The sequence below is a fragment of the Parasteatoda tepidariorum genome, chromosome 4 (assembly GCF_982258835.1).
Source record: "Parasteatoda tepidariorum strain Cologne lab strain chromosome 4, Ptep-v5.0, whole genome shotgun sequence".
Lineage (NCBI taxonomy): Eukaryota > Metazoa > Arthropoda > Arachnida > Araneae > Theridiidae > Parasteatoda > Parasteatoda tepidariorum.
Window position 1 is genome coordinate 59,937,009 of NC_141758.1, and position 12,612 is coordinate 59,949,620.

Consider the following 12,612-nt stretch of genomic DNA (forward strand, 5'->3'; position numbering starts at 1 on the left):
GTATAAGGTAGAATTTAGCACCTTTCAATTCCGATTTTGCAGATGATCTTCGTCTGTGAATTAGTACCTTAAAGTTATGAAAACAAATATAGATATTTTGAAGATTTGCAAAGATTATAGATTATATAAAAAGAGATTATAGACAAACTAAAAGAACATAAAAATAGGAAAATTAATGCAAAAAAGACAAATATTTACCTGGTCACTCATAAAGTAGAAGTTAAGAGCTTCTCAAAAGTAAGTTGTTAAGTGAGTAATAAGGCAGGAACTAATGAATTTGTTTTAAACAGATTAAATAAAACCAGATAAGTTTTTTTTTCTTTTTGCTCTAAAAAATTTCTGAAAGAACTCAATCAGAGCTAAGCTGGAAAAACTCAATCAAAACGAACTCAGGATAAAACAATTTATGAAAGAACTCAATCAAAACTAAGTTAAGACTAAACAATTTCAAGAAGAACTCAATCAAAACTAAATTAAGACTATCCAATATCTGATCTTCTTTATGAAGCAGAATCTTATCATAAATATAGCTAATATGGAAAAATTCCAAATTTTCAGCTTGAACAATTCATTTAACATTTTTGCACAAAAGTAATTATTTGGACGAAACCACAATTCACCATTAAAACTTCTACGACATGATTACTATATTGCTGATTGAAATCGATGATTTTTAAAATTAGATGTGATTAACCAATAATTGTGAAACTATAAAACTCCATGCTACAAGGTTTGTTGCTGCATCTAGCAAGTTTTATGGGAATGACTTTTCAAAAAGAGGGACTTGGAATAAGCATGAAAAGAGGCGGATGAAAGTATTTTAATTTGTAAACAGACACAATTTGCAAAAAGAGAAAAAAAATTTATGGGCCCAAATTAATAATTTAAAAAAAGGGAGTAAGCAGTTTTACTCCTTACAAACTCAGAAACTATGAAGGGACAAAAACTTTTTAACCAGAGGAAACACAAAAAGGTAAATCTTTCACAATTTCCCAATTGTATAAAAAAGGCAGTGACAGTTTGACAATGGTCAGTATTGCCCACAAGCCACTTTTACTTCCCAAATAAGCCCTCGATTTGAAGCTGGACGGGCTTCAAACCACCACTGGGTATCAAACCCCCGATTCTTCACAATGACAGTTCAGTGCCTTAACAACTGAGCCATCACAGCCAAATGTTAATTGATATATATGCTTATAACATTTTTAATTCAATAAAGCTCTTAATAATCAAATTAATTCATCAAATCACAATAACATGTTCTGGTAAAAAAACAAACTGAAATATAACTAAAAAAAATTTGTAACAATACTTTATTTCTTAAATAGAACACTTTTAACCTATACATCAAATTGATATTTAAATTTTCATTACAAGATTTTGAGAAAAATTTCTTCTCTTCTTCAATTTAATGTATTTCAAAATTCGTTAACAATTGAATCATGAATGATACCAATCTGCACTTTTTTTACAGAATGTTAAAAAAAAAACAAAAAAAATTCCCAAAGAATGATTAGCATGAAAAAATTATGACTAATAATAATTTGAAATGCATACACAACATTAGAATTCGTTACAACACAACATATTTTAGGATCCCAAACTATTACCAATGTATCATGAATATAAAAGTTAAGTACTGAAACACATCACAACTGAATGCACATTCAAATGTGGATAACTGCTTATAAATTCTATGTGATAATAAGATGGTGCATATTAAATTATTCCTTTATATAAGAGAGCTACATTGCAAGTGTTTCTTTCTTATTTATTTCTTAATAATAGTTTTAGTTCGTTAACAATTGAAACCAGCAGTTAGCAACATATCTATCACAAAACCTTGTTCAGTGCAAGCCATTATGAAAAAAAATTAACAATAAAACCTCGAGTTAGGAATGCTTGACTTCAGTATTCTACTGTCTTTACGATAAGTTCACTGCAGGATAAAATTTTAAAACACTTTTTACACATAAAATAAGAGAAATTTTCATAAATTTGGCTGCAGTTGTATATACCATTTAAAATTAAGCAAAGAAACTTTGTTGAATATAATTAATTCTAAAATGTGCTCCATGTGACAAAAAATTTTCATAAAAGTGAAGAAATTAATCAAAATTTAACATCATAGCAAACAAAAAGTGATAAACTCATTCCTTAAAAAAGTTGAATTTTTTTTTATAAGACTGATGAATTATTAAATGATATTTGTGAGGAAAAAACATTGTGTCAATGATCATAGATAACATAGTAATAGATAACATGGCCATAGATAGATAATTTAATAGTCATAGATAACATCCATGCAAATATCCTTAGTATAGATATTACAATTTCTAGAGGTGAGAAATTGAAATTTTAAAATTTAAAGCTTATAAAATAGAAACAAAATAAAAACAAATATTAATCAAAATACAGTATCACAGCAAAGGAAAAAAGTAATTATATAACTTATTCATTACAATAAAAAAATTAAATTTTTTTAGATTGATGAGTAAAGAGGTGACTCTGTAAATGGTGTTTGTGAGTAAAAGCTTTGTTGCACTTTAAACATTTAAATGGGCGTTCACCAGTATGAATTCTCAAATGTCCTTTTAAGTGGGAGGAATAGCAAGTAGAATAATCACAATAAGAACAAAAGTGAAATTTTGCTCTCATAGAATCACACACTTTAACACCTTGCAAATTATTTTGAGCTTCAATAATCCTGAAAGATTTTAATATACTGTTTACACCTAAAATAAAAGAAATTTTGATAAAAATAGCTGATATTACATGACATTCAAAATTAAAAAGAAACTTAGTTATTTTAAAGAAATGTTTTGTTAGTCAAAATAGTAAGAAGCTACTTTTTTCATTGTACAGTTTACAAAATAGTAAATAGTTAAAAAAAAAAAAAAATATGAGAACAAATCACAGGAAAGAAATAAAAAAATTCAAGCTCATTCGTTAAAAAAGAAATCTTATTTTTTATTTGATAGATGAGTTAACAGATGTCCCTGTAAATGATGTTTTTGGGCAAAGGTTTTTTCACAGTTCATACATTTAAATGGGCGTTCACCAGTGTGAATCCTGACATGTTTTTTTAAATGTGTAGTGTAAAGAGTAGTATAATTACAATAAGCACAGAAATGAAGTTTTGCATTTTTGAATCTATTGGCTTGCATATCAGTATCTGCTTCAATATTATAAACATATTTCAATACACTGTTGTGACCTAGAACAAAAAAAAATAATTATTAATAAGCATTGCTGCAATGATAGGAAATTAAATGAAGATATAAATGCAGGTACGTATTCCATTTACAGAATACCTTCCCCTTATCAATGAACTATTCAATGAATCAATGATAAAAAATTACTCATTAAAATATAAAGGAAAGATACAAATTGTTTAGAATTTCAATTTCGTACTTGTATTTTTGATTTGCTTGAATAAATGAGGGGGGAAAATATCATTAGGCTTGAAAAATTGAATAATTTAAATGTACAAATGATTCTTATCATACTTAACTCAATCAGGCAATAAATGTCATATGAAACATCATACATAATTTTGCATTACTACCACACTTAGCACAGACTCTTTTATCAATGTAAGCATTTTTCACTTCATGTTACAATGATAAAAATCTGAAATTTTTTTGTACAAACAACCAAATCTTACATTTTTATTATGTAAATTAAAAATCACAATTAATTGTAAATTAAACATTATCTTTTACAATACCAAGATCGATAAAATTAAAATTAGACTAGCTTAAACAGACAATAACACCTAAAAGAAATTTTTTAATATATATATATATATATATATATATATATATATATATATATACTTCTTTACTTGTATAAGTATTAGCAATAAATGAAATTTCAAGTTCCTGAATTATTTTTTATAATTTTTATTCTCGTGAGTTTCTTTACATATTTTCATTATTACTAGAAATTTTCCATGTTATTAACATTTTTCAGTTCTTCATGCTGATAGTTCTTTAATTCTTTTTTTTTTTTTTTTTGGTTCTTTTTATTAAATGTCATTTTACAAATCAACTTTACATCAGACTTGACCATTTATAATTCCAAAATAAATATTGTAATAATAAAATATCAAGAGATAGAGATATGTCAAAATATAAATTAGACAAAATATTTTAAAAGTTAAAAAAAAAATCAACAATTTAGTCAAAAATTATTAACATAACAATTAGAAGATAAAACGAATAACAATCCCAAAATATTTTAGGTAGTCTCTACCTCTACCAAACATCATAAATATCTAACATTTACATAGAAGCAATTTGATATTTAACAATAAGAGAAACAATAATAAAAAGCAGTTTTCAAATAAAACGCTTCCAATTAATAATGCATATTTTTTGTATTGAATTGAATATTAAAAAGTAATGGCAGTTATCTTTTTCATTTGAGATTATTTGTTAATATAAATTACATAGTTTTTAGAATTTGTATTGTTGTTTAATAACAGTTATTTAAAATATTTTTTGTAATATAAAAGAATCACATTAAGAAAGACTCAAAAAGAAATTTTTCCTTAAAATAAAACCAACGTGTTTAATATAGGGGTGCACATTTTTTGAAGGGCTACAGGATAAAATAATTTAACTTTGGAGGAACATAACTCAGTCTTAATGATAATAACAATAACTTAATAATTCCTTCAATATAAATTTATCTTAAATACTAAAAGACAAAACATAGCGAACTATAAATAAAATATTTTTGAAAAAAAATTTTAGATTATGCACAGAATGCCTTCTCTACATATTCCAAGAGTTCATCTTAAATTATAGCAAGTTTTTAACTTTTCCTAATGGAGTTTTTATTTTTTTATTCCACAGAACTTTTTCCTACATATTAACTACTGAAATTTTAATTTTTAAAATAAAAATACCCAAAGTATTAAACATGTTTCGGTTAAAAAAATATTCAAATTAAATTTTGTGACACTAAAACTAGTACCTCAACATTTTAGAATTTTAATGTAATAATTTCTTTTAAAATCATATAAGTTAATTTGATGTACAACTACGTTTTGTTTTTTTTCCAATATGGAAAGCAGTCTCCCGACAACAGGTTTTATTATCTCTAATCAGTCTATTACCTGTTAGGTATTTGTAATTCAGTGTTTTCACTACAGTGCGAGAACGCGAGAATCTCACATATTTTTTTTCTTTTCTCGCATTAAAAAATTATTACCGCGAGAAATTCGCGCATTCTATAAATCAATTTCAAAATTTGCCAATTTCTTGCATTTTGGAAAAAGCTTCGAATTACGCCATTTAGAATAAAATCCGTTTCACTTTTCTTCCTGGATCTTTCATTATTTTCAACATCTGCCCCATTATCTAGCCTCCCTATTTACCAGTATTGTTCAGAAACTTTTCGAACAGAACACAGCCACGGAACCCCTTTCAGAACACATTTCTCTGTTTACCATAGGTAAGGTTTCTTCATGTAAGACGTTCAAACTTTTTATGCACTTATGTAAGATGGACAAATACCTTGTGAAGGCAAAATCTTCTATGATGATGCACCAAAAATATTCAATGCCTTAAAAAATAGAAGACGTTAAAAATGTATTATAATTAAAGAAATGATTTTTTTTCAAGAGTTTTTGTGTTTTTTTAGTTTTTAGAAATCTCACTTAACTTTTTGAAATCTCACCCTGTTTTTGAGAAAGGGTGAGAAATTCTCACCCATTTTTTTTCTGTGATGAAAACACTGTAATTTATTATTAAATCAAATAATAATAAAATATTATTTGATTACTTACAAATTACAACTGTGAATACAAATGAAATATTATTCACAAATTTAAAATGGCCCCCATTATCTCTAATCAGATTATTACCTGTTAGGTATCTGTAATTTATTATTAAATCAAATAATAATTGTAACAAATAATAAATTAATGAGAAAAACAATTATTTTAAAATTAATTATTCTTTGTTATAATTATAATTCAATCTAATAAAACTTTAATATTATTAGAATTAATTGAAATTATAACAATTAATAAACAGTTGATGATAAAAAGCAATAACAAATTGTAATAAATTCTATAACTCCTTCCACAAATTAATGAAAATCTTGAGTCTAAAAATTATCTGGAGGAAAATGCAAGGAATAAATTAATATTTACAACAAGTAAGAAGCATGGTACGTTTTAAAATGTCTCAAAATATTTTTTGGTGAACAACCATATGAGATTTCATATTCCATTTCAAACTAAACCTTCTTCCACATACAGGACAGGCAAATGGCTTTTCCCCAGTATGAACAGCCATATGCCGTTTTAAATGGGCTTTATTCCATGTTGAATAGTCACAAGTACTGCAGAAATGTAAAGCCAACCCTTGATTTCGCTGTGTTTTTAAGTCTTCATTAATACCTAAAAATAACAAACTAATTTGAATTTAAAATATTTTTTAATTATTTATTATTTTGAAGTTACCTGAAAATAAATGAAGTGTCAAAAAGGAATAGAAAAATCAGCTTCCCCAATTTAGAATGAATATCAGATAATTGTTTGTTGTTAATTTACGTCACACTAGAGCTGCACAATGAGCTATTGGCAACGGTCTGGGAAACATCCCGGAGGATGATCCGAAGACATGCCATCAGAATTTTTCATCCTCTGCGGAGGGGATGGCACCCCCCCCCCCCTTCGGTAGCCCAACGACCTGTGCACGAAGTCGAGCACTTTACAGTAGCACAGTTTAACGAGGACCAATACCGCACACCCTCGGTCCCTACTCAGACTGATCCAAGTGGTCACCCAGCCGCACAATGACCGTAGCCAGTGATGCTTGACTTCGGTGATCTGCTTAACAATCAGTCCACTGCGGGACGAATATCAGATAAAATTTAGATATTCAGACAAACATTAAAGCAGGAAAAAGTAATAAAATAAAAGATGCGTGTTTGTAAAACAGCACTTTGTCAGGTGATTCTTTTCCATTTTGATTTAATGTTTTAATTGTTAACTTACTTCTTTGTCTCTTTTGTTTTTGTAAATTGGATTCATTTTCTGATTATATATCAAATAAAATTGTATCTTCGATATAAACTTTTATTAAATAGTTTCAAAGAGCTAGAAACTTTTATATCATCTTTATTTCAGGTGATATGATACATTACTTACAGTCCAATTAAATTAAATATTATCTTTTTAACTGTCTAATTATCTAATATGAGAAATAAATAAACCATTATAAATTTTACCCTTTACAATAAGATAAGAGATTAGAGATATCCAAGCCACCAGGAAGGCTGTCATGTGAATATACAATACTACAATGCATAATTTTGATGCCTCATATTTAAGCAAATAATTTTGTTTTTACTTTTAATTACACCTAATTTTAAATGAGAGGATATGTTTCAAACCAGTATCTGTTCGCGCCAACTACAGTCGCCAAAGGGGTTACAGGTATTTTACTTTCAAAAATTAATATTTTGACGTTTGCTTGCAGGTTACACCTTTCCAGTTGGTCCCCTTCTGATATTTTTTTTATTAATTATTGTCACATTATTAATTTATTATTATCACACTTATTGGTGATTATTGTAGCGTAGGTACCGATGTGGAGATTTTCTTCATACGATATAACAGACACATAATTTGAGGAATTTTTTAAACAGTCAATATCTGCTTTGCTCATCCAGTTTATATTTCAACGTTGTATTTTTACTCATTCACGGCTAAACTTAATAGGTTTAGAGTCTAAAAATTAAATAAATGCTAATGTCACTAGTTAATAAAAACATTACAATCATCAACTCTGAATAAAATTTCAGAACGTAAGAACTATTTGTTTACGCTACATTTCACTTGTGCCGAAAAAAAACCTTCTACGATTACTTTCAAAACTAAAAATAACAAAACCAGGTTTTAACTATTCATAGGACAAACAACTTCATTTATGAAATCAAGAAAAAAGAGAACATTTAATTTATAATTCACAACAACAAATAATAATATTTATAAATTCAATATCAACACCAAAAATGACAAATCAAACAAACACGGCAAACAGTCACAGTTACAGCAGTTGGTGGTTTGTAGTATTTTGCTTTTAATCGTCGGTAGTCCAAACTACCTCAATCACACCAAAAATTCTCCTATCGCACTACGATTTGCTCATGTTCGAAATGTCATTTCATGTTTTTAATTGATTGATTTGTTCATTTACGTCGCACTAGAGCTGCACAATGGGCTATTGGCGACGGTCTGGGAAACATCCCTGAGGATGATCCGACGACATGCCATCACAATTTTGATCCTCCGCAGAGGGGATGGCACCCCCGCTTCGGTAGCCCGACGACCTGCACGTGAAGTCGAGCACTTTACGGTAGAACAGTTTAACGAGGACCAATACCGCACACCCTCGGTCCCTACGCAGACTGATCCAAGTGGTCACCCACCCGCACACTGACCGCAGGCAGTGATGTTTGACTTCGGTGATCTGCAGGGAACCGTGTCTTAACGATCAGTCCACTACGAGACTATCGTTACAAACAAACAAAGTCATTTCATGTATTTCTTAAAGTTCGTTGTTGTTGTTGTTAATTTACGCCGCACTAGAGCTGCACATTGGGCTATTGGCGACGGTCTGGGAAACATCCCGGAGGATGATCCGAAGACATGCCATCGCAATTTTGATCCTCCACTGAGGGGATGGCACCCCCGCTTCGGTAGCCCGACAACCTGCACGCGAAGTCGAGCACTTAACGGTAGAACAGTTTAACGAGGACCAATGCCGCACACCTCGATCCCTACGCAGACTGTTCCAAGTGGTCACCCACCCGCACACTGACCGTAGCCAGTGATGCTTGACCTCGGTGATCTCCTGGGAACCGTGTCTTCATATTTTAATTGTGACAATTTTAATCAAATTATAATCATTTTAAATCTAATTTAATTGGTTTATTAAATCTATTTAAATGGTTTCGACTTTCTCAAGGTCGCGGTCGTCAGGCTACCGAAGCGGGGGTGCCATCCCCTCCGCACAGGATCAAAATTGTGATGGCATGTCTTCGGATCATCCTCCGTGATGTTTCCCAGACCGTCGCCAATAGCCCATTGTGCAGCTCCAGTATAATCAACTTGTAAATTAACAACAACAAGGTTTATGTTATTAATTTTACGAAAGAAACCTGTTTATGTTTCACTGAGTTTTTATTTCCCAATCTTAAGAATATTAGCGTGAAAAAGTACTTATTAGTGCCGAGAAAGGCGGATAAAAATGATGGGATCATTAGTTTAAGAATACTTAACATTTAAAAAAAAAAAAAGAGTTTCAAATGTTTCCACGAATACATTTATACTTTTTAATTCTTAAAAGTGCAATGATATTTTAAGAAAACAAATTAATATTTTTATTCAAGAAAAGAAAATCATACCAACTACCGCGTTTATCCCAAGTATTGACAAAACAGAGTGCTAAGGAGAATTAATTTTAAAAAATACATTGAAGACAAATTGCTTCAATTCATTTTCAATGCATAAAAATATGTTTGTCTAATATTTATCTTATTTTAAGTGTTATAAAATGCTAGTTTTATGGTGTATAGCAACTTCAGACTCAGCTTGTAAGACAGTCCTTGTAACATATATACGTAGAAAAGCGTAGCGCTATAGCGTAGAAAAGATTTGAAAGTCACCCACCAATTTAATTAACACATATCTATCGGCGGAAAGTTAATTATGCTCTCTTTTATAATCAACAGAGAGCTCCACCCTCTGCTGATCGCCGTCTCTTGAAAGCGTTGAGATTGACGCAGCTCTTTTATCCTAAAATTAAATAAAATAATCCTATTTTAATTTTTACGTTTTACCTTGATATTTTTTATAGTTCATTTTAGTTATACTAAAGTCTAACTCCTCTGTTTTTTATTGCTCACCAATCTTTAGAGATTTAAAACTTCACGTCTCCAAATAAATTAGAAATTTAAAGAAAGTAAAGCGCAATGTTATAACGTTTCTTGCAACAAACGTTATAACTACAAAATAATAAGTTTTCGCTAAACTGAATGACGTATGTAAAAAAAGAAATCTTCAACTTTGACATAAAATTACTAAAAAAATTAACAGCAATAATAACATTTTTCCAGAAATATACAAAAGCAAAGATCATATTGTTTTATTTGACTTGAGTTATAACAGGGAGAATATGGGTGGTGGTAACTTTCTGAAACAGAGGAGACTATGGAAATTTTTTTTTAAATACAGAGATAAAAGTACTTCTAGAAGTTTACCATTCATATTGTTTACGCTGATTTTCAATGGTGGAAAATTTTTATGTATGCAAAAAGTAAGATAAGTTTCTTCAGTATATAATTAAATTGATAATTTCTTTTTTCAACTTCATATATAATGCTAACAGAACTGCATTTACCTATTCACCTTTGTAATATTTGAAAATTTTATTTTTATAAAAGGGAGTTTTTTTTTCCTGAAGGTGATCTAATCGATGCCTTTAAGTCTCAATTTCAGATTAAACTGGTTTGTTTGTATTGGGTAGGTAGGTGCTTTATTTACGTCGTACTAGAGCTGCACAATTGATTACTGGGAAACATTCCTGAGAATGATACGAAGACATGCCCTCACGATTTTGATCCTTCCATTTACGTCCTCAATTTCGACGTATATCTGAAAGGGAAGGAAATTTTTTCCAGATTCCTGTACCCATGGTACTGATCAGTGCGGAGGCCCCTACCCCCCCCCCCCAAGCTCTTGGGCAAATTGAACATAGAGAGTAAGAAACATCCAGGCCCTGAGCAGGATTGGAACCCGCGGTCAATGGCTCCGCAGTCAGGCACGCTAACCACTCGGCCACCTGGTCTTAACACATTACTTTCTAGTCACTCGTCAGGGTCGAATATTATAGGAATGCGCAAATATATTAACCTTAAATTAATCATTAAGAGAAGAACAGACTTAAACCCTTCTTCAGTAAATTAACAATATTTCTAAGCAATTGACATCTATATCTTCTGATATCTTACAACTTTTAAGCATAATTTCATAATTAAAAAATATAATTATTGGAATGATTAAATCAATCACACATTAACATTATCAAACCAAGCTTCATAACAAGTTCAATACACTCTTTTGGCTGGGTCTCTAGGTAATGAAATTTCAACTAGATAGCCTGTTAACCAGAACATCGCTAAAAAAAAAAAATGTTGTGCAATTGTACAACATTTTTTAATTTTTTTTTGAAAAACTTACTTTTGAGCTTGCTTAACGAAAACTGTCTCATATATACACAAAAGAATATAAATATTAAAATAATTTTTTCTTCTTCCTATGAATGTTTCACAAAGACGATCGAAACTTACTCTAATTCCACACTTTGTCTATCCAGAAAAAATTGAGAGAACTGCACAGTAGCATAATTTGAATTTAAATACTGTCCTTATTTTTTTTAAAAAATGTTTATAGCGTCATTACTTACACTTTTAAAACGGATCCTCTCAAATTGAATATTTATTTATTAAAGATAGAAAAAACTGCAAGCTAAGTATCTAGAAACCATTATTATTCTTTTCAAGTTATTTCACCATCTTTATTCTTCCTAATATAAAATTGTCACTTTACATGTTCTGTCGAGAGAACTGCAAACTAAGAACATAGAAATAATACTTATTCTTTTCATGTAATTCACCACCTTTATTCTTCATAGTATGAAATTGTTACTTAATATATTCTGTGGAGAGAACTGCAAGCTAAGAATCTAGAAACCATTCTTATTCTTTTCGGGTAATTTCAACACCTATATTCTTCATAATATGAAATTATCACTTCATTTATTTTGTTGAGAGTACTGAAAGCTAAGAATCTAGAAATAATTCGTATTCTTTGCATCCTTATACATCACCTTTAAATCTTATAATCTACATATTTTTACATATTTCAAAGATTGATAAAACTGCACTGCAGACTATGGATTTAGAAACCAATCATTTGTATATTTTTCTTATTAATTCATCACCTTTAAAGTACAATACTTTAAAATTGACAACTGGTCTAGAACAGTGATTTACCCATTAGTTCTCACTAAGTTTTCGAACTATTGCATTATTAGGGTTTTGATTTAAAATGTTACTTGAATGTTAGTTTTATTTGTTACTTTTATGTTAGGCTTGAGTAAAGTATTCTTAAGCTTACTTTTTACTGATTTTTAACTCTAAGGTACACTAAATTTGTGTATTCTTCTAAAACACTAAGCACGTTAAAAAATTATATAAAACATTTGCCAGCATTTTAAGCATATTTATTACATCGAAAATTATTCCCACAACATTTTATAAATCAAAACTACAGCGTAACTTCTTGGAAAATAGATGAGATAAACATTTATGCACCACCGTAATATTTGATTCAAAAACTAAAAAGATTATGCAATCAGAAGATTAAAAATTATAGACTTTTTAATTGAGAGAAGAAAAAAAATCCTTAGGAAAGACACATTCATTGAACTATTTTTTTTTTAAATGGAAGTAATTTTGATTAATTTGGTCAAAAAATGTAGAAGTTCAAAAGAAATTTTATTAGGTAATAAGCAGTAGTTTCATAAT

The 12,612-nt window shown here is 29.4% G+C and overlaps 1 protein-coding gene across 14 annotated transcripts in view; it reads right to left on the reverse strand.

The window, feature by feature from the left end:
* Positions 1–8,150, reverse strand: part of LOC122269970 (zinc finger and BTB domain-containing protein 8A.2) — a 30,986-nt gene extending 22,836 nt beyond the window's left edge. For 3 of the 14 annotated variants that reach the window (XM_087161199.1, XM_087161190.1, XM_087161189.1), the window contains exons 1-3: positions 7,852–8,021; positions 6,225–6,415; positions 3,119–3,217 (exon numbers count right to left, since the gene is read on the reverse strand). In XM_087161199.1, the coding sequence (XP_087017325.1) occupies positions 3,119–3,217; positions 6,225–6,246 (121 nt within the window). In that variant the 5' untranslated portion in view covers positions 6,247–6,415; positions 7,852–8,021. Of the gene's footprint in view, positions 1–1,296; positions 2,736–3,118; positions 3,218–6,166; positions 6,416–7,248 lie in introns of those variants that run through there. The other 11 variants (XM_043045524.3, XM_043045516.2, XM_087161194.1 and 8 more) reach the window with 11 other exon arrangements.
* Positions 8,151–12,612: the final 4,462 nt, after the last annotated feature.